The sequence below is a fragment of the Chiloscyllium plagiosum genome, unplaced genomic scaffold, assembly GCF_037043375.1.
Source record: "Chiloscyllium plagiosum isolate Xiang-an unplaced genomic scaffold, Cpla_swu_hap1 HiC_scaffold_1, whole genome shotgun sequence".
In the NCBI taxonomy this organism is placed as follows: Eukaryota; Metazoa; Chordata; class Chondrichthyes; order Orectolobiformes; family Hemiscylliidae; genus Chiloscyllium; species Chiloscyllium plagiosum.
The window spans coordinates 95,747,721-95,774,629 of record NW_028270139.1 but is presented as its reverse complement, the minus strand read 5'-3'; the positions used below and the strand labels follow the sequence as shown (position 1 = coordinate 95,774,629).

Sequence of the window (26,909 nt, the reverse complement as noted above, 5' to 3'; positions counted from 1 at the left end):
TGGAAATGAGGCAAAGCTTAAGAACATTTGTAGAAAGCTTGTACACTTGCATGGACTATCAAACACTGTTCAGAATATTATCAGGATTCAGTGCTGATTTTGCAATAAAATTACCTGAGGAAAATGTGCACAATATTTTTCTTCAGCTTTCCCAAAAGAAGAAAGTCAAGCGATCCATATAAATCTGACAGATTAACAGAATCATTTCCTGAGTTCTAGTGGGAGATACAGAGAACCATTGCAGAAAATTTACCTCGTTATATATTGTGACTGGATTTAAGAGTACAGCCAACAAACTAACATTGTGCTTTTGTCAAAGGAGTACAGACAAGAATAGCTCCTTTTCTGATTAAAATGTGTTTTTAAAAGTTTTATTTCAGTGAAAATGGTGATATTAGTTATTAAAAGTTAAATTAATGGTCACTATGGCTTAATGGTGGCACTCTGACATCTGACTGAGGGTTGGGACTAGAGTGTTTGAGTTATAACGACAGGCTGGGACATTTTTCCCTGGAATGTAAGAGGTTGAGGGTTAAACCTTAAGAGGTTTATAAAATAATGAGGAGCACAGATAAGGTGGGTAGGGGGAGTTCAAAACTAGGTGGTATGTTTTAAGGGGAGAGGAGAAAGATTTAAAAGGGACCTGAGGGGTAACTATTTCACACAGAGGGTGGTTCGTATGTGGAATGAACTGCCACAGCAAGTGGTAGAGGCAGATGCAGTTACAACATTTAAAAGACTTTGCCCAGGAACATGAATAGGAAAAGTTTAGAGGGATATGGTCCAAAAGCAGGCAAGTGGAACTAGTTTAGTTTGGGAAACCTAGTCAGCAAGGATGAGTTGGACTGAACGATCTATTTCCGTGCTATATGACTGTATAGCCAGGAGTCCAAGCGAAAGCAAATAACTTCAATGCAGTACTAGGAGGGGCCTTTCGAATGAGACCCAAGTTTCCTTTTAAGCCTAATGCATGGCACCATCTGAACAGGAACAAAATAATTTTTCTGTTGGCCTGAACTAAACTTACGAAGGGCAACTATTGGTTGTGACGCATGTGGGGATGTGCTGTTGATTTGAAAAATGCATTATAAACACAAGTACTTCTTTATTCTTCAAATAATTAATTGTTAAATATATCATAAAATTGACAAGTTTTAAGTTTACATCAATTTTTGAGCCTATATGTAGATCAAAGGAAAATTACTGAACATACACTTACCATGGTTTGGGTAAAGTTGGTTTCTTCGTGAGTCACATTATCAGTGTCAACTTTTACCACTCTGCCAAGTTTTGGAAAACTAACCAAAGAATACATTATGATGCGATTTCTAGTGTTGTCATCATTAGTTGTAGCTTTCAAATCTTCAGACTTAATACGTTTAAGTGTTCCTGAGAGAACAAAATTCAGTGAATAAAATTAAAATTCATCTTTAAAACTGGTCAAATTCAGACAGACAATAGGAAAATACAGAGGTCAGCTCAACAGTTTCAGGCATTATAGCATTTAACTTCCATTTAAGAAATCCTCCCTTATATCAAAATAGACCCACATTTTCCTGCCCCTTTTGGTGATGGGCTGGGAGACAAGAGTCATTTATGACCGGGAAGGAGACCATTAGACTACAGAGTAAATGTAGACCAAAACAGTCAGGTTCCATTCCATCTTATTCAAGTGTTCAATCAATTTATTTTCAAAATCCTTAATCACCTCTGCTTGCACCCCTCTAGGTCAGAGGGCTGACAAAATTCCAGGCATGGGCATTGGAATGAGAGGTTCATGTATTCCTGCTGCTGACAATGTGGCTTAGCATCAGGTAAGTTGCCAGCTTGGCTGCCCATTGCAGGCCAATTGAGCCACTTAACTGGCCAGTAAATTGCCAATTCCCACTTCCAGAGGCATTTTTCCCATACCAGGAGGGCCAACCATACTATTTGGAGATCACCAAGTGAAACCAGATGGCCTCCATCAGTGCCTGGGGGATGTTCCGTTCAGAGTACTCTGTCATCCAATGAAGGGGAACATCTCTCCCACCCCATGCAATCAATGCTGACTGACCACCTCCACTTGGAATATCAGCCCACAGCTTCCCCAAGTGGGACTCGCCTGCCTCTGAGGACACACTGTCAATGGGTCTTTTCCTTGGTGTTGCAGTCTCAGCAACAGCCACCACCAGCAGTGGCACTGTGAGGCTGATCAGCCAGCTCTGTGACTGGATGGAGATATTGGTGGTAATCTCTCAACTGACCACTGCCTGGACTACAATTACTTGGTGAAATGGAGCTGTATCCCAATTTCTGACATAGTGTAAGACTTCAAGTGGCAAAATTCAACAGAAGCCATATTAGCCAGGCATCTGTTTTTACCGTGAGGCCTTATTATAAAGGCCTGACTGAGGTCTTGGATTCATTAATGGAATCAGTAGGTGTCTATTACACAGGAGGGAGAATAATGTTTACTTACATTGATTAATAGCAAAAATCAATGGGTCATTTGCAGGTTGGCAGTCTATGATCAGAGAGGTACCACAAGGATCACAGCTTGGTCTCCACTTGATCACAACTTCTATCAATGGTTTAGATGTGGGCGCTGATTGTAATATTGACAACTTTTCAGATAATACAGAATTTGATGGAAATGTGAGTTCTGAAGGGGATACAATGAGACTCCAAGGAGATTTAGACAGGTTGAGTGAGTGTACAAGCACATGGCAGATGGAATATAAAGTAGACAAGTGTGCGCTTATCCAACTTTATAGGAAGAATCTCAGTGCAAGGTATTTCATAAAAGGTAGGAATTCGAAAATGTTAATGTCAAATTGGACCTAGTTAGAAATCACACAACACGAGGTTATAGTCCAACAGGTTTAATTGGAAGCACTAGCTTTCAGAGTGTTGCTCCTTCATCAGGTGGTTGTGGAGGACACAATTGTAAGACACAGAATTTATAGCAAAAGTTTAGTGTGATGTAACTGAAATTATACATTGAAAAATACCTTGATTGTTTGTTGAGTCTTTCATCTGTTCGAATACCATGATAGTTTCACTTCTTTCATGTGTAAATCACAAAACCTTTTTTTAAAAAGTTACATTCTCAGGTTAACTGTAACAATTGGAGTCAGCCAGATAATATGTTGAAGGTGTTAGCCCCCTGTGTTCCCTGTCTGTGTTATAATGTTTAGACTGATTCTAATCTAAAAAATGAGTTAACAGAGTCATACATGGATTCATGCAGTTTTTGAGCAAAGTACAATGTAACTCTTGCAAGTACAAATTCACCCCATAAACATATATGTACATGTGTGTGTGTGTCTCAGCAAAGAATCCAGAACCAAAACAGTATATTAATCTTTATCACAAGGGGTTTTGAATAAAGGAAGAAGGAAGTTTCGCTTTGATTGTATGGAATACACATGAGGCCACACCTGGAGTATATTGTGCAGTTCTGGTTCCCCCTGCCCAAAGAAGAATACACTTGCAGCAAACATTCATCAGAATAATTCCTGGGATAGCAGGGCATCCTTGGAGAGGAGGTTAAGGAGATAGACCTGGAGTCTCTGGAGCTTAAAAGAATTAGTGGTGATTTCACAGAAACTTATAAAATTCTTCAAGTACAGAGAAAGTAGATGCTGAAAAGACTGTAGGAGTTTTGAATCAGACGACAAAGTCTCATAATAAAAGGAAAACCATTTTGGACTGAGATAAGGAGGAACTTCTTCACTAAGAGACTGCGAATGTCTGGAATTCTCTATCCCAGATGGCTGTGGAAGTTCAGTTGTTCAGTAAATTCAAAACAATTTGTAGATATCCAATTACTAATGACATAAATAAATATGAGGATATCACAGAGATAGTTGAGGGAGATGATTGACCATGATGTAAAATGACAGAGCAGGTTCAGAGGGCAGAATTGTCTATTCCTCTTCACCCATTATAAAGGTTTTAAATAAGTTATTCCTTAGTCATTTAGTAGGACTAATGTTGAGCATTGTTGAAAAAATAAACTTTTCATTTTCTACTCATCAGGAGAATTCACAAGGACATTTCAGGAAATAAACAACACTTATTCTATATGAGAGGAGAGTGCTAATTGTTAGCAAGTAAAGTTTGATTGGTAGAGATGTTGCCATGGAGAATACACCAGTCAGTTATGATTATTAATCAACTGCCTGACATGCACTCTTATCCTGCATTGGCAAAGATATCTAGAAATGGGAATGGGGAAGAAATTGGATTCCATCCTTCATTTTTAATCCTCCCATTTCTGATCCAAAATTATGGTATGAAATGTCTCATGAAAGGTTATTCATCATGAAATATGATTAAAAGAATGATTTTTGAAAGTCAGAACATGCTACCAACATACTTATTCAAAACAAATTTGACGTGTGAGAAGTAGTCATTTGTGGAGCTTTGCTAAAAATGGTCCACAAGGTGGATGACAGCCAGCTCCTATCATGTATCAGTCTATAACACTAAACATATTCTGGGTGCTGATATCAACATTCCACCATGGATTCAATGGCATAGTGTCTATGCTACAGGCTTGATAATCCACAGAAATGAGTTCAAATCCCACAACAGCAGTTGGAAAATTCAAATTCAATCAATTAATTTGGAATAAAATGCTAGTATCACATATTGGATTGTCATAAAAACCCTATTTGCTCATTAACCTCTTTAGGGAAGGAAATCTGCCATCTTTATGTGGAATAGCCTACATATGACTCCAGACTTATAGAATTTTGCCATCTTTTAACTGTCATCTGAAATGGGCAAGTAAAGATCTTTATTGTAACAAAACCCATTGTAAATAATTAGCATCCACAAAGATTAGAGTAATCCTGAGATCAAGGATAGGTACGAATTTTGAATCTTGTAATGTAATGTAACCAAGCACCCCCACAGGCATATGTCAATGCTTCACTTTTTAAATAAACTCTCTCTAAACAGAATATTATTGAATATCAGCAACCTCCAACACTCCTGAATAAAAATGAGACTTGGTTTTTCTTTGAAATTCTTGTCCTTTAATTCTAAGCTTTCTGTGGTCACACTATCTCAGTGACTTTCTCCAGTTCTACAATCCTCCAAGAACGTTATGTTTCTCAATTACTAGCTTCTTATGCATTCTGCATTTATTTTGCCAAATCAACGGTGGACTCTGATATTATGTCCCAAGGCTCCAATTCCTAATTTAATGAGGATCCTCAATAAAGCCAGTTCTTCAATACAGCATTTCATCTCCTTCTCTAGTATCTCTTTGTTTCAATTTTTGGCTTTGAATGATCTGCTGACTCATTGCTGGAAAAACAGCATTTTCTAACGTTTATGCTGCAATGTGTTATTTTTATAAACAAAGGAGATACATTGCTTGCCATTCTCTGACCAGATTAATTATCCTCAGACCCAAGATCAACAGCATTTGAAAACCCTTAAAACTGTTTATTTCCAGCAACAGAGCCTAAAAAAACATTTTTCGTATTATTCAGGAAAATAGAAAAAATATTTGTTCAATGCAAAGGCACTGGACAGCAAGTCTATCTGTCACTTGTTCCTCTTGCTTGCACTCTAGCAGCACTGAGTGCATGTGTGCCACATGGACTGGAGTAGTTCAAAAAGGCACCACCTTCTAACAGAGCTTTGGAGATGGGCAATAAATTCTAGCTTTGTCAGCAATGGCCCGCGTTCCATGGGAATATACAAAAAGCAACTAAGCATGTCGGATAGGAAATGCTAACTTTCCATCATGCAGTTGCAGAAACTATTTTGGGGATGGCATCTTTCTGAAAATAACTGAGCAAGATATCACTTAGACCATTGCATCACCATAGTGTAACACATGTTAGAGATGATTATATGCCATGATATTGTGCACTTATTAACAAACAAAAATGGTTATGTATTTCTCAAAATATGCTGTCTTCTCAAATAGTTTTATAAATGGGGTTAAACTGAATTTCTGACTATCATCCTCATTTCAGTACATGGATAAATTAATGCCCCAGAGTCTCAGATTATAGAATTATTTCAGTGCAGAAGGTGGCCACTTGTGTCTTCACTGGCTTTATTACATAGTCCATCCCTAGTGCCCATCTCCTGCCTTTTCCTCATATCCCTGAACACTAATACTATTCAAATAATTATCCAATGCCCTCAATGATTGCCTCCACTAAACCTGCCTCTACCCAATTTCCAGACAGTGCATTCCATGCCCTAATTATTCATTGTGTGAAAAGGTTTTTTCTCACACCACTCTTGCTTCATTTGCAGTTCACTTTAAATCTATATCCTCCCTTTTTTGTTTCTTTTACCAGCAGAAATAGCTTCACCATATTTACTTTGCTCGACCCACTCATGATTTTGAAAACCTCATCAGACCTCCTCTCAGCCTTTTAGGGAGAACAGTCGTAACATCTTCAATCTGTCCTCAGAGCTGTGGTTTCTAATAGCTGGAAACATTCTGTACTCTCTCTCCAACACATTCACATCTTTATTGTGCACAATACTCCAGCTGAGGTCTAAAAAGTGTCTAAACACTTCATATTTGAGAATAAGACTGAAATGATAAGGCCTAAACATGTACCATCAGCAATCTCCACACACTCTGTCCCCATGATATTGTCCCCCACACTGTCTTCTGCACACTCTCCTTCCTTTCTCTCCAATTTTGCAGAGGCTTCCCTACTCAAGATGTCATTCTCTCATTCTGACTGGCTGCTAGCTGGGAAACTATTTTCTTTAGTGCATAAAGTCCTGCATATATATTTGACAAGATCCCTAGTCTAGTCATCTCTTTTGGATTTCCTGTTGTAACATCGCTACCTGCCTGCAAATATAGGGTTCAAGTAGGGGAATTTTTGCTGTCCATCTACTCTACCTATTCACACAATTGTCTTCCTAATATCCCTGATCCCAGTCTGTTACTTGAACCTGTTAAGTTCCCTTTTCAAGGACTGTCATTCCACTAGATATCTCTGCTATTTGTCCCATGAGCTTACCATTATCAAATATGGTATGTAACTCAACACGTTCTGTGCTGATAGAAGTAGTACAGTGGGTGGAGATCAACGATGTTTAACACAGGTCCTGCCACCAGTTGGAGAACGTGCTGGTATCTCTCTGAGTGAGGTAATTTGATGCATAGCTGGACAATGTCAGGCCTCCCGGTGAATTAACTTGCAAGTAGGGCCGAATTCCTGGCTCAGAGCTGTCAGCCAATTATAATCAGTAGCCTCTGCCAATGTTGCACACGGGCCTACGGAGCCGACTGGTAATGGATTCTCCCAGAGATCAGCAAGTGGGACAGGAGGAGGTTCCTAGAGATTGGCACGATGGGAATAGGTGAGGGTGGGGAGGGGAGGGGGTTCCAGTGCTCGCTAACTACATGCCCTGCTCCAATGTCTGGTCCAGGAGAAAGGGAGGGCTGCAGATACTGGAGATTGGGGTCAAACGTGTGGTGCTGGAAAAGCACAGCAGGTCAGGCAGCATCCGAGGAGCAGGAGAGTCCACATTTTGGGTATAAGCTCTTCGTCAGGAATGTAGGAGGATCCAAGGGGCTGAGAGAGAAATGGGTGGGGGATGGGGCTGTGGGAAAGGTAGCTAGGACTGTGATGGGTATGTGGTGGGGGGGGGGGGGGGGTGATGTTGATAGGTGGGAAGGAACATATTCAGGTAGGACAGTTCAAGAGGGTGGTGAAGAGTTAGTAGGTTGGATCTGGTATAAAGTGGGGGGAATGGAGATAAGGAAACCGGCGAAATCAACAAGAATTCTGTGTGGGTGGAGTCTAGGAATGCGATAGGTAGGTGAAGGTGAGGGTGGCTAGGAATGTGGAATCAATGTTGATTTCACCAGTTTCCTCATCTCCCCTCTCCCCACCTTATCCCAGATCCAACCCTCCAACTTGGCTCGCCCACTTGAACTGTCCTACCATCCATCTTCCTTCCCACCTATCTGCTCCACTTTCCTCTTTGACCTATCACCATCACCCCCGCCCCCACCACCTTCATCTACCTACTGCATTCCTAGCTACCTTCCCCCAGCACCCCCCCCCCCCCCCCCCCCCCCCGTTACCTTTCAGCCCCCTTGGCCCGCCCACTCCCCCCGGCCATCTCCACATTCCTGATGAAGAGCTTACGTTTGAAACATTGACTCTCCTGCTCCTTGGATACTGCCTGACCTGCTGTGCTTTTCCAGTGCTTCACTTTTGACTCTAATGTCTTGTCCCTCTGGTCTGGAATAGCGTGCCTTTGAATGATGGATCTTTCCAGCAAGATTGGAGACAATCAGCCTTCCCGAAATGCTAAGTCTCACCTCATGTAGCTGGCTTAATGTGAGGAGGATCTGGGAATTCTCCCAAACCCCGGGCCCACCCTTTTCCCCCTTAAGCAACATCACTAAAAATATGACCTGCTGTTCTGTTGCTTAGCGCACCTTTATGTGTAGTAATTACACCTGCATTTTCTTTACTCAAGGGGAAGTGTTTGAGTGTGCAGTGAAGTCATGAGACACTAAATATATGCAGTTTCCGTTCTTCAAGAGACTACAGTGGCAATACTTCCTTTTGCAAATATCTTCAGACATCTCTGGATCAAAGTACAGGTGGCAATGACAGTTTGTTACAATTGGTGATGTATCACTGGACTGTTACTCTGGCTGTACTCTGACAATGTGGGTTCAAATCTCACCATGGCAACTGGTGGAATTCAGTTTGTTAATACATTTGAAATTGAAAGCTGATCTCCATGTCCATGCCATCTATAACTGATTGTTGTAAAACCCCATCTGCTGCACTAGCATTCTTTTACAACAAAATCTGCCATCTTTCCCCAGTTGGCCTACATGTGGCTCCATACTCAAATTACAGATGGACCAAAAAATACAGGCAAACAGGAAAAAAAACTGTAATAACAAGACATTTAGATGTAAAACACCTATTCTAAAAGAACAACTTTATTTTGAGTGGAATGTAACTGTGCTTAAGAAGATAATAATTAGGGTTCTTAGATTTACTCTGTTAGCATATGTGCAGTGAAATAGGAGCCTGTACATGCTACATCCAAGCCTGGAACTTGTCCCAGGTCCCAAGATGAGGTAATGTGCATGTTTGCAGCATAAGGTTATGTTTGATCAAGGGAGTTCCAATTGCTATTTCCTGGGGCTTGATTGAAGCTCAACTGTGGTGAATATTTTCTTTTTCATTTGCATTTTTTTGGCTCCACGTGGAGCTAGATTCTACTCTATATTTTACACCGCCCTTTCCTACTCCAGTGCCAGAAATTCTGGCACAGAGAAATACAAAGGTGACTACTTACATTTACTAGGAAAAATGCGCCAAAGTGTTTAAAATTGGTAATAATTCAACAAAAATAAATGGAGAACCAAGGAAGGGGCTAAGGAAGATTTTAATGTAATACTTTGAGGTTTAGGGAGAACTGGAGACACTGCTGCCCAAATGAAGTTTCAGGAATGAAGAATTTGAGGTATTGCTGTATTTAAAGAAAGTTACAGAAAAAGGAAGAGTTGGGACCATTACGGAATTGTTACGTCATGTGAATTCTTAAACTGGAGACGTTGAGGGACTGGGCCATGGGCCAGCAAGGATGGGTGAGTGAATTTTAGTGCAGCAAATGTTAAGCCATCAGAGCTTCGGAGGAGCCGAAATTTCTGAAGACCGGAAGAGTAGTATCAAAGATAAAGTGGAATAAGAGGCACTGCACTAACATAAAACAATGTAAATAATACTGATGTTTAGTCATGACACTAAGTACAGGATCACTCTATTTTGCTTGTACACTGTAGGCTCGATTGTTTAGTTGATGGAAAGAATGCAAAATATGGGTGCAGGAGCGATGAAATCAAGCAGCAATCTTCTGCTTTGTCTTAAATTTCATGGGTACCTTCTCCAATACCAATAAAGGTTGTACTTACATAACACTGATATGGGGAGAATATTACAGGGACTTCACAGCAGCTTTAAAAAAGATCTGACCACTACCTTTGGCCACTACTTAAACGGGACTTGCAAACAGGAAAACAAAAAAAAAATGTTACGAGCAGTCTAAAGGAGCAAAGGAAAGTCAAGGCGCAGAGGGGTTTAAGAGCTGGAGCAGGGGGGATTGTGGGTACACTCCAGACTCTAGGAAGGTTGGCAATAGGAGCAATAAAAATGGGGGACATACAAGAGACAGAATTTGAATTTTAAAATGCAGAATTAACAAAAGCTTCATTACCATAAGGAATTTTACCTAAACAGCACTGAGAGGAATCTGCTTGATTTTCTGATATTTACAAGGACATATGACAGACACAGAACAACCAACCGACATTTAGTGGCAATTTATATCTCCATAAGGGAATGAGCTCATGAGACCAGAATGTATTTTTGGCAATATTTTTATTGCTTGTGTTTATCATATGTTGTTGCCTTACTCAAAACTTTAGTTGCCATTTGCTTCTCATTATCAAGCTGATGGTGCCTTTATTTTTCATTCTCGCACGTTGCAACGAGCTATTCACTTTAAATAGCTGCTGCTGTCCTTAAATCGTAGAATCATAGAATCCCTACAGTACATCTGCAAAAATCACAATTTCTGTTTCCTCTCCCCATTATGTGAAATCTGAGTGCACTATGTTTTTCAGGAGCTGCACACTTTATAGGAGAACAGAAGGATCTTGGAAGTGAATATATAGACTAACATGCTCAACTCGAGAAGTCAACATTGTTAACCTATCCTCCATTTTAACGTTCTAAAAGCAGAAGATCTGAGCTCAAGTAATTGAATTACACATGGCACCAGTGGTTGTAAATGTTCCCTGTATTTGAATGCAATTATCCTTCTCATTCAATAGAGAAATACAAATAAATATATCTTAAACGTTGAAACCCAGAAAAATAATGATGCCTAACATTTTGCTATCAGCAGTGTTTTGTATGATACAAACGTCAGCATGATAACATCCTACAAAACATATTTGAGAATTGGCGAACATTTTGTGCTACATAATTTTAGAATCACCTCACAATTATACCCAAGTAAACTGTCCTAGCAAACGCACACAGTTCAAACAAATACTCAGCAGTTTTGGAGACAGACTATTTGAAAAATCTTGTTGAATGCTGTCCAGTAGACTATAATAAACCAAAACCCAATCTCTTCTGATTTTCATTTCCATTGAAATCAATTGAAATAGCTATTGTGTGAAATCTAAAATGGACTGATGTGCTATCACCCCACTTACACAAATGGACAAGTTCAAAACTCCCCCATATATGCCCTCATTGATTTTGCTGAATTAGTGTGGCGATTTTCTTTCTTGAAGAATAAAAGCAAATATTACATTGAAATATTACAAAGGCTTTTCATTTCAGAAAATTAAATAAAACACAGTCCATTTTAGCATTTCAAATGTCTGTATGTAGAGTCAAGATTCTTTCCATGAAATTTTGTGGAATTTGGTCAGTTGAAGTGAGCACTGCATTGATTCAGAGAAACATCACACACTGGAACATTCCATGCTGTTCCTTAATGAAATCCACGGATGCCAATACTATTACATGACAGTCTTCCTTGTTGTTAAGAGATAAACTGAGCTCAGCTTGTCAGACTGAAAAAAAAACAATATCAGCAATGGTTCCTTGCTATCCAGTTAGCCCTGGTGGAAAGCATGCAGATGCAAGGCATCTACTAATGACAGTATTGGTCTCAGCTGTGATGCCCTTCACAGTGGAATAGCTTTGAGAGATTCGTTTTGAGCTTGCACACGAAGAATGGACACTTGAGTGACTTGTTGATAGACTGCTGAGCTGCTGAGTCAGCACCTTTGGGATAGAAGATTGGAAGAACTAAAAATCTTAGTGTATTATGCATGGTTTCAAATCAGTTGTAAAGTACGTCAATCATAAAATAAACACATTTGGAAGCCTGCTGATCAGGAATACACAATTGAAATGTAGTGCAGATAATACTACAAAGTAATATGACATTGTCAACAATAATGATCCTGCATTTCAACAGTGTCACAGCGCATACAAATGTATATAAGATTATTAAAGGAAGAGAAAACATGAATTTGGGTAATACATTTGAATTCAGTGTTCAATTAGATCACATGAACACAGGTAGTAAAAGGCTAGTGTAGGACTGAAAACTCTTCTCCTTATTCAGATGTATTCCTGAGAATTGTAGACTAATAAAGGCTTAATACTGATTTTCTTTGTAACTGAGGGGTTGAACATCAAAATCTTTCTGGATGACGAATGTAACTCTGCACTTCCATCTCCATTCGAAAGGCTGTCTGACCAACGTCTAGCACAAACCCACCATCTTCCCCAAGTTACCTTGACTATCTCTTGGTATTCTATCATTACTGCAGTCCATATTATGGTCCATAGGGATCATATGTCAAATTACATTATAGGTAAGACTGTGTTTAAAAAAAAAAGTGCCAAACACTAGACAGAATAATGTGGAATTCACCTGTCTGAATAGTCCCTCAGATTAAGGGCGACTTACATCCACTCAGTTTGATGTATTCTGAGGTGGCTAATACGCCTACCAACCAACCTGCAGACTCTGGCACATATGGGCTAAGTGACACTTTATGGATTGGCAGATGAGTTGTGGAGATTTGTAAACTTATTTCAAAACCTTGACTTAATCTCTGCGTGCTCCTGATGAAAGCTCTCTGTCTTCTCCAGTAAGCTTCAAAGATTTTCGCAGAGTCAATGACTTTTGAGAGATTGGAAAGGCTACCAATTCACTGAATCAGAGTACAGAAGAGGCTTTTCAGCTCACCAGGTCTGTACCACTAAAAATAGACTATTATCTACACTAGTCCCATTTCTCCACACTAGGCCCATAGTCTTGAATATTATATTTCAAGTGCACATGCAAGCATATTTTAAAGGTTATGAGATGCCCAGCTTCCAGGCAATGCATTCCAGACCCAAACACTCTTTGGGTGAAAAGATTTTCCTCAAAATCCCCTCTAAACTTTCTGCCTTTCACTTTAAAATTAATCCCCTTTGTTATTGACAAGGACTGGTATTACTTATTGGACTAAAACTATTCTGAAAGAGTTTCTTTAACCACCAGGAGGGGACAATTAGGATTCTTGAAACATAGGACAACTTGGCAGTAGCACTGCAAGGCATGCATGTGTGAAAGGACATCAGATTCACTAACTCATGAAATCTGGATCTGAAGACATGACCAAAGGTAAAAATAAGAGATGACGCTCATGGAATATGCAAGCTCATCAATCCACCCTCTTGGAAGCAAATACATACAGGAGAATGTAAAGAATGAGTTTGATGAAATGAAGAACACAGATTATCAGCGAGGCTTGTTCAACTTCAGGGCTGAAAAGCCACCATTTTCCAATCACATTTAGTTCTGAAACACATTTAGTTTTGAACTGTTAAGTCAGTTTCTCTCTCCACAAATGCTGACAAAACCTGTTGGGATTCTCCGTGAATTCTCTCTGCGTTTGTTTCAGCTTCCCAGCATCCACAGTATTTTGCCTTTTTATGCGTATGAGTCAATTCATTTGACAGAGGAATCCAAAGAGGAATCATTACTTTCAGGTGATCATTCTAAAGATACTGCCCAGAGATTACCTTTTTGCATATCCATTAACCGAGTGCTGTTACAGTAGTATTTGGACAGAATTACTGCACACATTGTGTGCACTGCCCATGATATTGCTGTAATGGGAAAAACCACGACAGAAATTTATGCTCACTAATGGCAACAGCTTGTCAAAAGAGTTTGTCTTCAAAATAGGGTGAATGTGGGTGACTAACTTTCTTGTACTTATGTGAGATATGTGATCTGCCCTGACTCGAGTCAGAGTCGAGTCTTAAAGACATGCCTCCGATTATTCAAATTTCTTTTGTGCCATACTTACCCAAATTCATTTATAGATTCTCTGAGGTCACAGCTGCAAATGGAGTGATGTTGAGGAGAAACAGATACCAGCTGAGGGAATTGTCCAGCTGTACAATACTCAGCAGAGCAACTGTACGGAGAATACGTCCCGAGATGAACTTTGAGAGCAAAACAACAGAGGACAATTATGATACTACACAGCATACCAACACACCTAGAAATTAACACCAAAATGATGAAATGTCACAAGATCTTGGAGGATCGGTAAGCCAACTATACCCTGTAAAGACCTTAATCTCTTAATTGACGTACTGCGATAAAACCTGTCTAACAGTGAAAAACATGTATTCACTAGTGTCTATGTATTTTGTTTTATTGTATGAAATGTTACTGATTGGGGTAAAACGTTGTTGTGGTACAACTTTAAGAGAACATGCAAATGATTGACATATGATTGAAGAACCAGGATGTAAAGCAACAAGAGAAGAGAAGGCTGACTTTAGCAGTGGTGGTTGTCATTATGTGTGTTGTAGGCCTGTTTGTTGAGGTCCCCTGTGACATGCATGCATGTAATAGTTCTAGTCTTCAAACGGGCATAAAATGTAATTATAGGTTATTAATCCTGTGTGAGATTGGGGGAGCTTGTGTAAAGAAGAAATTCAACTTGCCCAAAAGGAGGGATTTGAGGCTGTACCAGCCATGCCAGGAAAGTATCTCCATGGCGTTTCAGATTTTGGGCAGGGATTCCATCTACCTTACAGACTTTGTTGGTTTTTCAATATGAACAGCTTTTTCAACTTCACTGTGAACCTGGCTCCTGCTGGAACTGAGCCATACTGGATATTGAAGAATGGGGTTCAGGACATTCAAACTGAACAAAGACTCCAGATTGAGCAGCTCTTCAAAATGCTCTCTCTCTAGCTTGACTCTCAACATGATGGGTCTTTGATTTTTTGGATCATCTTGACAGCACTGAAGAAACTATGTTTGTTACAGATGTAAGGGTTGATGGATATCCTTCTTTATCTCAAGTTTATGCTGCACTGTTGCTTTCAGTTATCAGTAGGACTGAATTTCTCTCAATATTACGTAAAGTTTCCAGTCTGTGGGAGCTTTGCACTTGCCTGTGATTATGACCTGTATCTTCTTGGTTGTTTCTGTCAAATCAGTCATGCTATTTCCTGGTAGAGAGGCCATGGACCTTTCTGCAGGTGCTGGTTATGGTAGAATGCAAGGTTGATCAAGCACCATAGGCACACAGAAGCTCCTGATGGCTGCAAGTTGACAGTGCACTGATTGAGAAGGGCTGCTTTGGTGGGAACCCTGAGTTCTTCAGTATTAATTTTATGGTTACATTGCTTTTGTTTCCTCTGTGGTACGAAGGGCTAGCTGGCGGAGCTGATAAACCAGTTAAGGCAGTGACCAGTCCAGTATTGGTAGAATCTGTCGTGGTGGATGATGTGGACATCCCTTCAGCACCTTTCTAGAACAAGGACATGGTTAAGCAAGTGTCTTGGTTTGGACTGTGGGTGTAGCATTGCTGATGAAACAAGATGGTCGATCGTTCCTCAGATGTACTCTTATCAGGAGGACTTTCTCAGTTTGCTTTCCCTACTCCTTTGCTAGAGATTTATGTCATTCCTGAAGAAGGGCCTGTGCCCGAAACGTCGAATCTCCTGTTCCCTGGATGCTGCCTGACCTGCTGTGCTGTACCAGCAATAAAGTTTCAACAGAGATTTATGTCCCTCTCAACTCTGGCATTGAGATCTGCATGTAGGATTTGTGTCTCTTCTGAGCATTCATGGAGTTTAAAATTCAAGAATAGGAAGGTCTTTTAACTTCACAAAAGCACATTTAGTTCTAAACCATTCCAAGTGACAGCAATTATTCACATTTTTCCTTTTCAATACAGGATACTGAAATCAACAAATTCAATTATTTTGTAAAATAAAAACTTGGTATGTGAGCATGCTGAGACTTGCAAAAATCTTATCTACAGCAAAATTGATTTGTTTATATTATTTCCCCATTTGCAAATACACACCAGATTTATCACCAGTATACACTGGTCCAATCTCCAATCAGTTCAACTGATCAAAAGACAAATATTCTCATCTCAGAAATGAGAGAGAAACCAGATATTAAAAGGATTTAATGTTACAATTTGCACTGATCAATCAAAACCTTTTTCTTTTTGTCCCTTCCCATGCCTACTGTTCCATGAGGCAGACAAAGTCTGTTTCCATAGGATGCTTTTCTGGTACTGGTTGCTAGCCTGTAAACAGAGGTTGGAGCTTGAGAGATGTCACTCCACACATCAAGAATGACTGAACACTCTTAGCGGTGCACATGGCAAAAATGTACAGGTTTATGAGCCACCTGTTTAGCTACGTTACAAATGCTTTTGCTGTAGACAACAAATCCTGATGAGGGATTTGAACCAGGTGCTTGTGGCCTAAAGAGAATGAAACTCCCACTGCACCACAACACCACCCTCAACTAGATTTGAGGATTTTCAAAATTAGGAAATGTGTAACTTTATTCTCCTAAAATGTATTACCAAGAACATAAAAAGAAGTCAACTCTGCAGAGCTCAGTAATGCAGTTCAAAAATAACAGCGTGGAAAATATTTTTTATATAATCAGACACAAGCAAATAGGGATTTTTCTGCTCAACTACAGGTCGGTAAATGGACAGAAGAGATAGGTCTGTTTAATGTGTACTGTACCTCGTATGATCTAATAATTGATATTGGCTTCATGGTCACCATTAGACTCTCAATTTCAGATATTTATTGAATTCAAATTTCATAATCTTCAATGCTGGGATTCGAACCTAAGCAGCATTACCTTAGTTTCGGAATTAATAGGAGATAGTGATGACTATCGATGCTGGAGAAGTCAGAGTCGATAAAGTGTGGTGCTGGAAAAAGCACAGCAGGTCAGGCAGCATCTGAGGAGCAGGAGAGTCAACGTTTCAGATGAAAGGTTATGCCCGAAACGTCAACTCTCTTGCTCCTTAGAGGCTGACCTGCTGTGCTTTTTCCAGCGCCACACTTTCTGGATTTAATAGTCTATCGATAATACCACTTGGGCCTCTCATCATTAACTATATTCAAACGTCGTTGTTTCCATTGTTGTCCAAGGCAGACAGCTCCAAATTCCCCAACCCTTTCAGAGTTTCCCTTCATCTCTGTCCTGAAACAGCAATCACTAATTTGAAAGCAACATCCCCTAGTTCAGGATTCACCCAAAGGAAACATCATTTCCACATCTACCTTGTCAAGACCATTCAGGATTTTATGAATTTCAATCAAATCACCCCCACTCTTCTAAAGTCCAGTGAAAACAATCCGAGAGTCAAGATTGTGGTGCTAGAAAAGTACAGCAGGTCAGGCAGCATCTGAGGAGCAGGAGAATCGACGTTTCGGGTACAAGCCCTTCATCAGGAATGAGGCTTGTGGGCTGAGGGCCAGCAACTTGTTCATTCCATGTATGAATCTAGTAAACCTCCACTGAGCTGATTCTGATGCATTGTTATATCCTTCCTTAATTAAGGAGAATAAAAGTGCACGCAATTGAGATGTAGTCTAACTGATTTCCTGTACAGATGAAATACAACTTCTTTAATTTTACATTCAATTCCTCTTGTGGTCAAGAATAGCATTCAATTAGCTTTCTTGTTTCCATGCTGTACTTGCGTTATAACATGCAGAAAATAAGGACTGCAGACACTGGAGAAGTCAGAGTCGGAAAGTGTGGCGCTGGAAAAAGCACAGGTCAGGCAGCATCTGAGAACCAAGGGAGTCGACAGCTTGGATGAAGGGTTATGCCCAACACATTGACTCTCCTGCTCCTTGGATGCTGCCTAACTTGCAGTGCAGCGCCACCCTTTTCAAACTCTGTAATCTAACATTTCTGGGTCATACATCACAATATCTTGATATCTCTGCATTTTTGAATTCTGCATTAGATGGGATTTAATAACACTTTTTTTTCCTTCCTGCCAAAGTGAACAATTTTATATTTTCCACATTATATTCCATCGATTATATTTTTGCCCACTCACTCAATCTATCTGTATTTGTCTGCAACACTAATTATATGAATGATAGTTTTACTGAAAATTATTTGAATCAAAGCTACTGGCAATTTGAATAGACCAACATATGTAGTTTAGAGATGTTCACCCACTTGACTGATTAAAAGTCAAAACCGAGGAGGATGAAGAACTTCAACAACATTTCAGTATGCTCATTTTTTCCCTTGTGTGGGAAGATCAGTTTACAACCTGAATATTAATCGAAATGAATATTATAGTGAAGACACAACATGGGGACTATTAATCTTTAATTCCATCACATGACTCAACATTGAGGACTTTCATTTGAAAGAAGGAAACATAAAATGAGGCAGTATCGTGTTTTAATTGTTTTTTTTTCCCCACAGGATGAGGGCATTGCTGACCAGACCAGCATTTATTGCTCATCCCTGATTGCCTGGGAGATGGTGGTGAGCTGCCTTCATGAACCATGGCATTCCATGGTCCCATCCACTGTAGTATTGAGGAAGGGCTTGCAGAATCTTGACCCTGATAACAGTGAGCAGCCTTGAAACCGCCCACTTCTAGTTTCAATAAAGGTGGAACAAGTACAGACCATTGTGCGAAACCTATTAGTGAGAAGAGTTGATCATTTAAATATTATAATTATGCCACCTGATTTCATTTTAACATTCATTCTAATGCTCAATCTTTAGGCCCATTAAGTTTCCCTATTAAAATTTTCTCTAGAGATAGTTGTATTTATTTACTCTCTTCCTTGTACCCCTTGAATAATCAGTATTTTTGGAAGGTTATTCATGTCGCCTACCATGCAGACTGATGTAAATTAGTTACTCAACTTCTCTCCCATCTCCTGCTCCCCCATCCTTGTGGTCCAAGGGGCCTAAGTTTAGTTCCTCGCTTCCTTTTTATACATTTAAAGAATTTTAATCTCACATAATTATATTTATATTTCCTGTCCATCTTAATATTTTATGCAAACTTACCATCTAAAGGTTATTTCCACCATTTTCTTTGATTGGTTTGTAAACATTCCCAATCTTCTGGTTTACCACTAATCTTTGCCACATTGCATCATTTCTTCTTTCAATCTGATACCATCCTTAACTTCGCTGGTTAACTTATCCTGTTCCTAGAATCTTTCTTCCTCGCTGGGATATATCACTATTGTAAGCCATGAACTATTCTCTAAACGGTATGCCATGTTAAATTCTTTTCTCATCTACTCCAGCCAGCTTCGTCCTCATTCCTCTGCACTTACATTTATCTAAGAATAGCACAGTCATTTCAGATTTAACTCTCTCAAATTCAGTGCTAAATTCTACCATGTTATGGTCACTGTTTTCTAGGGAATCTTTTACTATGAGATCATTAATTAAACTTGCCTTATTAAACAGCAGATCCAAATACCTGATCCCTAGTTTGATCCACAACATATTGCTCTTGGAGAAAGTCCCAAGTACACTCTATGAATTCCTCCTTATTAGTATCTCTGGTAATCTAAGATTAAAGTCATCTATGATTAATGTACTGCCTTTTTTGCATACCCTCTATTTATTGATGTATTGTCTGTTCTACTATATAGCTACTATTGGGATTACAGACAACTTCTATAAGACCACAAAACATAGGAATAGAAGCAGAATATTCAGCCTGTTGAGTCTGAGATGATGGCTGATTTGATAATCTTCAACTACACTGTCCTGCCTTTTGCCCACAAATCTGGAGCTCCTTATTGATTAAAAATCTATGTCAGCCTTGAATATACTTAATGACAGCCATGGGCAGTAACAAATTCTACAGATTCACAACACTGAGAATAAAAGTCATTTAATGTGGTGGCCAAGGCTTGTATTGATACCACTGTGCCAATATAGTCTCTGATGTTTACCATGCTAAATGTAAACTCACTTTGTGTATCGATTGCCTGACCAAATATATTGGCTAAACATTTCATGGATTTTGTCTGACATAGTTTAGTAAATTACCCTTAGTCCATTAGAACACTGTACCTGGCTTCTTTTTGGATGTAGATCCTTATGACATTGAAGCACTTACTCTAGTCTTTGCTTTCTGCATTGGCACTTCCATTGTCCTCTGGTGCTATATGCCTTGCATATAATGCTAAAATTGGAGCATTTTCTTGGCGTGTGTGTAGGATGAACCACCCATATAGTTTAATAGACTTAATTGGCTATTGTGCTGAAGATGGTCTGTAGATACTAGTTTATTCATCAGTATAGTTTTGTATTTACATTGGCTTTGTAGCAATACTTTTTTGTTGTAACCTCTTGGTTGGTCGAAGAAGTCGTTTTGGAATGTTTCCATTGGAGTAGGTATTATCATGTACTTGATTATTTGTTGCTGTCAAGTTGTAAACATGTCCCACATATCAGCATCCACTTACAAATTGGTCAATTATTTCTGTCAGCTGTTAGCTAAAGGAACCGAATTTCACATGGTGCACCCTGAAATTGAGTTACCAGTATCTTTCCCTTTGTATAATCCATTCAGATGGAGGTAAGAAATAACATCTTTCAATCCAAGATAATCTCTTGATACTACACTTATTTCAGCCCATACTAACAAAGCTTCTCCACCACCCTTTTCTTCCTGACTGTTGTTATTTTGAAAAGTCACATACCCCTGATTATTAGTTCCCAGCTGTGAATATCTTATAACCATGTCTCTGCAATGGTTATAGAATCACACCAATTCATCTCTATTTGTGCCATCAATTCAATTATTTTGTTGCGAATACTATGTGCCGCTAATTTTGCCTTTGTACCTTCTTCCCCTTTTGATCCTATTTACTGCTGTTTTCTGTGTTTGTACACTCTGTCTCTTCTTGTTCCACTCTGGGTATCTTTAACCAAGTAGCTGCCCTGTAATGCAATCATACCTTTTGCTTTGTAAGTGTCAAATTGCCCCACCCCCAAACCCTCCATGTCCTCCATTTCCAGTTTCCCCCTGCCAGCACTTCCTCCCTCCTAACCACTATTAATTTGAAAACCTATCTGCAGCTCTAGCTATCTGATTTGCCAGGTTACTTGTCCTAACATGGATGGAGGGAATTAATTGAAATTATTCCATTCATAGAATCATGCAGTTACAAAAGATACTTAGTTAACGTGACTATTAGTCATGGAATAGATGTAGGAGCAGAATTAGGCCATTCAGCCCATTGAGTCTGCTCCACCATTCAATTATAGCTGATGTGTTCCTCAGTCCTATTCTCCTGCCTTCAGCCGAGAACCCTTGATCCCCTTACTAATCAAGAACCTATCTATCTGTCTTAAACACACTGAATGACTTGGCCTCTACAGCCTTAGTGGCAATGAGTTCCAGAGTCATCATCTTCTAGCTGAAGAAATTCCTCCTCATCTCAGTTCTAAAGGGTCATCCTATCATCCTGAGGCAGTGCCCTTTGGTGGTAATTTCGTCTAATTGTGGAAGCATCATCTCTACCTTCATGCTATCCAGGTCTCTCAGTACTCTAAGTTTCAATGAGATCACCTTCCCCCTATTCTTCTAAACTCTATCAAATACAGTCCCAGAGTCCACAACTGCTCCTCTTTTGACGATCCCTTGACCCCGGGATCATTCTTGTAAACTTCCTCTAGACCCCCTTCAACACCATCACATCCTTCCTTAGATAAGGGGCCCAAAACTGCTCACAACATTCCTAATGTGATCTGACCCACAGCCTTATACAGCTTCAGCAGTACATCTGTGCTCTTGTATACTAGCGGACTCCCTTTGCACTTCAGATTTCTGAAGCCTTTTCCTTTTAGAAAATAGTCAACAGCTCTATTCTTCCTACCAAAACTAACACCTCCCACCTTCCAACATTGTATTCTATCTGCCTCTTTGTTCACTTGCCTAGTATGTTCAAGTCCTTCTACAGCCTCCCTGCTTCTTCAACATTACCGGTCTCTCCCCCTATTTGTGTATCATCTGCAAACTTAGCAGCAATGCTCTCAGTTCCTTCATCCAGATTGTTAGCGTATAAACAATAACATTCCACAGTTCTGTGATGCACCCTTCCCTGTAATAAATCAAAATAAACCCGGACAGGTATGTGCTGCAATGCCTATCCTTCCCAGGCCTGGACAGAGCTCCACCGTTGCCCTGACATTGTTCCTCCTTTCCCCACTGATCCTCTTCCCCATTTACTGCCTTCACTTCAGTTGAAGACCTTACACTGCAATCATTAACCTTCGTTTAAATCCCTATCACTACTTGGGTAAAGCAGCAATTCCTTACTCGAGCACCTGGGAGAAGTCAAACTTGCCAGTGTGCCCCTCTTGTACACAGCCAGTTATCTGAAGGTTTCCATTTCTTGATTGGGTACAACCTAATTCCTTGAGGAGAAAGTCAGGACTGCAGATGCTGGAGATCAGAGCTGAAAATGTGTTGCTGGAAAAGCACAGCAGGTCAGGCAGCATCCAAGGAGCAGGAGAATCGACGTTTCGGGCATGAGCCCTCCGGAAGAAGGGCTCATGCCCGAAACGTCGATTCTCCTGCTCCTTGGATGCTGCCTGACCTGCTGCGCTTTTTCAGCAACACATTTTCAGCTACAACCTAATTCCAGTAGGATGTGCTTTTAATGCGATTCACATGTAGTTGATTGACTTTGTAGTATCAGCAATCAAGAAAAGTGACTCACTTGTTCAGGTTGGAGAACCTAATTTGTAAGGTTTATAGCACCATTAGGATTCTGAATTTTCTGAATCACCCAGTTAAGATCCCCCCAACTACATTTCATCTCACTCCTTCTGGGACAGGAAGATTCCACCCATTAACTTTGTTTCTCTCTCAAGGTCTAGCAGCATCTGGAGAGTTCTTTCAGCAATCTTTGTTCCTGAGAACACCTACTTTAAAAATTCAGCTTTTGTTTCATACAAATGGGAAACCATCTGTTACAGTACGACATGCAGCAGAGGTACAATTAACTTTTCATTGGTCCACTATGCCCCAATTTCTGTCAGAGAAACCATATCAGAAAATGATTCTCACACTGGCTATAAATATTTGGGGATATTTCCACCTTAACATTTGCCAAAAGATGCGAGATATATATGGTTTCAGAAATAACCAAGTTTTACTTTGAGTTTTACTCTAAAGTGCAGAGGGGAACCCAGCAGTTTGCAAGTCATATTCTGGATATGTTGCAGATATTTGGTGACTGGTCTCAATCAAGAAAGTTAGCCTTTTTATTTGTTGATTCCAACTCATGCCAGTTAGACATGGGCGTGGATGTTTCTTTGATGTGTGAGTTCACAAATGAAATGATCAGACCCTAAATCGCTGAATCATCAAGGGACTTCTGATGAAACAGGCTGAAAAATGTACAGCAAGCTGCTCACGAAACAAAAATGTCTTTAACAAAGAGACAAAAAGTCTATTTAAAACTATTGTGCAACTTTTACAAAGTACTCTAAAGTATTTACTGCACAGAAGCATACCCATGGGCCCAAGATGTACCTATCAATGTTTATGCTCCACACAAATCGTCTCCCACTCTTCATATACCCAGCTCCCTTCAAATCGGTTTCACATTAATCTAACTTCCCTCAACTGCTGCTACGGTATTCACTTCAACTAATTCTCAAGGTAGTGAGTTCTAACCACTCTCCAGGCAAAGATATTTTTCCTGAATTCCCTATTAAACCTTTAATAAACCTATTTCATATTTATGGCCTCACCTGCAAATATAAAGATCTCTACATCTACCTCATCTAACCCATTCATTATCTTAAAGACCTTTACCAGATCCCATCTTAGTCTTCTCTTTTGCAGAGAAAAGCTCCTTTTTTTTTCCTTTTTTAGTAAGTAACATATACTGTCACTTATGATATAAATGTAATTTGTTTTGTATTTTTGCAATGACTCTACAGTCTTTTAACAAACAGAGATGAGGTCCAATTCAGGCTTTACATTACAGGGTAAGAAACGAAGAGCAGAGGACTAGAAATTAACCCAAATGCTTTGTTTTATATTGAAAGACCACCCATGGGCTAGGTAAGATTTCAATGTTAGGATTAGCGTGGTGTTGGAAAAGCACAGCAGGTCAGGCAGCATCCGAGGAGCAGAAAAATTGAAGGGCTTTTGCCCAAAATGTCTTCGATTTCAATGTTGCCAAATAGTGCTGAGAGTCAGAGATGTACAGCATGGAAACAGATCCTTCGGTCCAACTCGTCCATGCCAACCAGGTATCCTAAATTAATCTAGTCGCACTTGTCAGCACTTGGCCCATATACCTCTAAACCCTTCCTATTCATATACACATCCAGAAGAGTAATAGTACCAACCTCCCCCACTTCCCCTGGCAGCTTATTCCATATACACACCACTTTGCATGAAAAGGTTGCCCCTAAGGTACCTTTTAAATCTTTCCCCTCTCACCTTAAACCTATGGCCACTAGTTCTGCACACACACCCCCACCTCAGGGAAAATACCTTGTGTATTTACCCTATCTGTGCCCCTCATGATCTTATAAACCTCTATAAGATTACCCCTCAGTCTCCGACGCTCCAGGGAAAACAGCCCCAGCCTATTCAGCCTCTCCCTGTAGCTCCAACCCTGGCAACGTCCTTGTAAGTCTTTTCTGAACCCTTTCAAGTTTCACAACATCCTTCTCATATTCTTAGCTAAGGAAGAGTTCTGAAGTGTCACATGGACCAACAGATGACTAGGAACCTATTGACTGCATCGTACTTGCATCTTAGAAATGGCTCAAGTGTCAACTGTTTGACTGCTGATAATTTTGATCAACTAGGGCTACTTGAATAATATAGCTAAAGGCTATATTGAAGAACAACCTGTGATTTTCACTTTCTTATTTTGCAATGTCAATGTGACACAAAATTGTCAATCCATAGTCATCTCCTACATAAACTGCCATTCAGGCCTCATTAAATTTGACCAAAAAGAATTGCAAAGTTTTTGGACTTTCTTCTTGCTACTCAGTTTATAAATGATGCAAGACAAGCTATGTCTTTTTGCTTTTTCAGCACTCTGTAAAGAAATCTTTCATTTCAGGCTGAGTGCAGCATCCTGACAGTGCAAATATTTATTGGTTTTTGGAGCTCAAATAAGTGTGGTAGGTACCTCAAGTGGTTTCTGGTAAATTATATTGTAAGTAAAGGGCAGCTATCAATACCATATTAGCCCATTCCTGAAGAAGGGCTTATGCCCGAAACGTCGATTCTCCTGCTCCTTGGATGCTGCCTGACCTGCTGCGCTTTTCCAGCAACACATTTTTCAGCTCAATACCATATTAGACCCTTATACTCATAAGTATGCAAGCTTCACTTTGTAGTGGTGGTGTGCTTGTTGAAAGCCCTCTTTACTTTGGCTGCAAAGCATCAGCAGCATTGTTTGAAAAACAATTTCCAGCCTACAGGCTTGTTTGCCAAACATTACTGGCTGTTCGTCCTAGATTTGGTTTAAGCACAAAAACACCAGAATGTAAACATCAAGTGCTGCAACACGCCCTTTTCCATCTTAAAGATAACTATAAACTAAACAACCAAATGTCCGGGAAATGAATTTACATGGCTTGCACTTAACAGAAAATGCAAACACAAAAATGTGTCAGATTCCAAAGTCAGCTCAGGAAACACAGATGAGCAAACAAATTAAAAATCAATAAATTAGGCTGTTGGTGCTTAATGCTTACAAAGTGGAAGCTCATGGGTTTGATTTTTTAAATTCACTCATGGGATGTGGATGTCACCAATATTTATTGCCTGCCCCTACCTGCCCTTGAGAAGATGGTGAGCTGTCTTCTGGAACTGCTGCAGTGCTGTGGGTTGACTGTCAATGCAGATAGGGAGGGAGTTACAGGACTTTGACCCAGCAACAGTGAAAAGAATAGCCATTTCTTTCCAAGTCTGGTTTGTGAGTGGCTTGGTGGGGAATTTGCCAATGGTGGTTTCTTCATGTGTTGGATGCCCTTGTCCTTTTAATGGTGGCGGGGGTGAGTTTAGAAGGTGCTGTCAAAAATAAGTCTGGGTGAACTTCTGCAGTACATCGTGTAGATAGAATACACTCCTTCAACTGAGAGATGTAGTTAGTGAATGTTTGTAGATATGGTGCCAGTCAGATGGCTGCTTTGTCCTGGATGGTGTCAAGCTTCTTGAGTGTTGTTGGATTTGCACTCATCCAGAAAAATGGCAACCATTCCGTCATACTCCTGACTTATGCCTTATTGGTGGTGGACAGGCTTAGGAACATCAGGATGAGAGTTACTTGTTGCAAGGTTTCCTAGCCTCTGACTTGCTCTTGTAGACACTGTACTTCTATGACTAAGTACACCAGTTCACATTCTGATCAATAGAAATCCCTCAGGATTTTGATAGTTGGAGATTTATTGATGGTAATGTCATCAAATGTCAAGGGGTGATGGTTGCCTGGGATTTTTGTGGCATAAACATTACTTGCCACTTATCAGCCCAAACCTGGATACTGTCCAGGTCTTACTGTATTTGAGCATGGATGCTTCAATACCCAAGGTGTCACAAATGGCGCTGAACATTATGCAGGGATCAGTCAAGTCTGACCTGATGATTGAGAAAAGGTCAGCGATGGAACAGCTGAAGATAGTTGGGCCTTGGATAATACCCTGAGGAATCCCAGTGATGTGCTTGAGTTGAGTGGCTGACCTCCATCACCCACAACCTTTGGACCAGCTATGACTCCAACCAGCAGAAAACTTTTCCTCTGATTCCCATTGACACTAGTTTTGTTAAGGATCCATGATGCCCCACCTGGTCAAAGGTGGCTTTGTTACCAGGCGCAGTCAGTCTCACCTCATGTCTGGAATTCAGCTCTTTTCTATATGTCCTTATTTTTTAATCCACCATCAAAAAGTAAGTGGTTTAAATGGGTTTTCTGTTACTAAGTTAACTTTTGTTTGAAGAATACCACAAAATTAGATCAGAATTTGAT

At 40.0% G+C, this 26,909-nt stretch overlaps 1 protein-coding gene and 1 long non-coding RNA gene across 2 annotated transcripts in view; one reads left to right on the top strand and one right to left on the bottom strand.

The window, feature by feature from the left end:
* LOC122549171 (chondroitin sulfate proteoglycan 4) overlaps positions 1-26,909 on the bottom strand; it is a 109,344-nt gene that overhangs the window by 12,762 nt on the left and 69,673 nt on the right. Inside the window, exon 8 of the mRNA XM_043688541.2 lies at positions 1,220-1,389. Coding sequence (XP_043544476.2) covers positions 1,220-1,389 — 170 coding nt within the window. The remainder of the gene's footprint in view (positions 1-1,219; positions 1,390-26,909) is intronic.
* LOC148152170 (uncharacterized) overlaps positions 1-26,909 on the top strand; it is a 96,223-nt gene that overhangs the window by 59,212 nt on the left and 10,102 nt on the right. Inside the window, exon 2 of the long non-coding RNA XR_015757710.1 lies at positions 13,926-14,154. This is a non-coding gene — a long non-coding RNA (uncharacterized LOC148152170). The remainder of the gene's footprint in view (positions 1-13,925; positions 14,155-26,909) is intronic.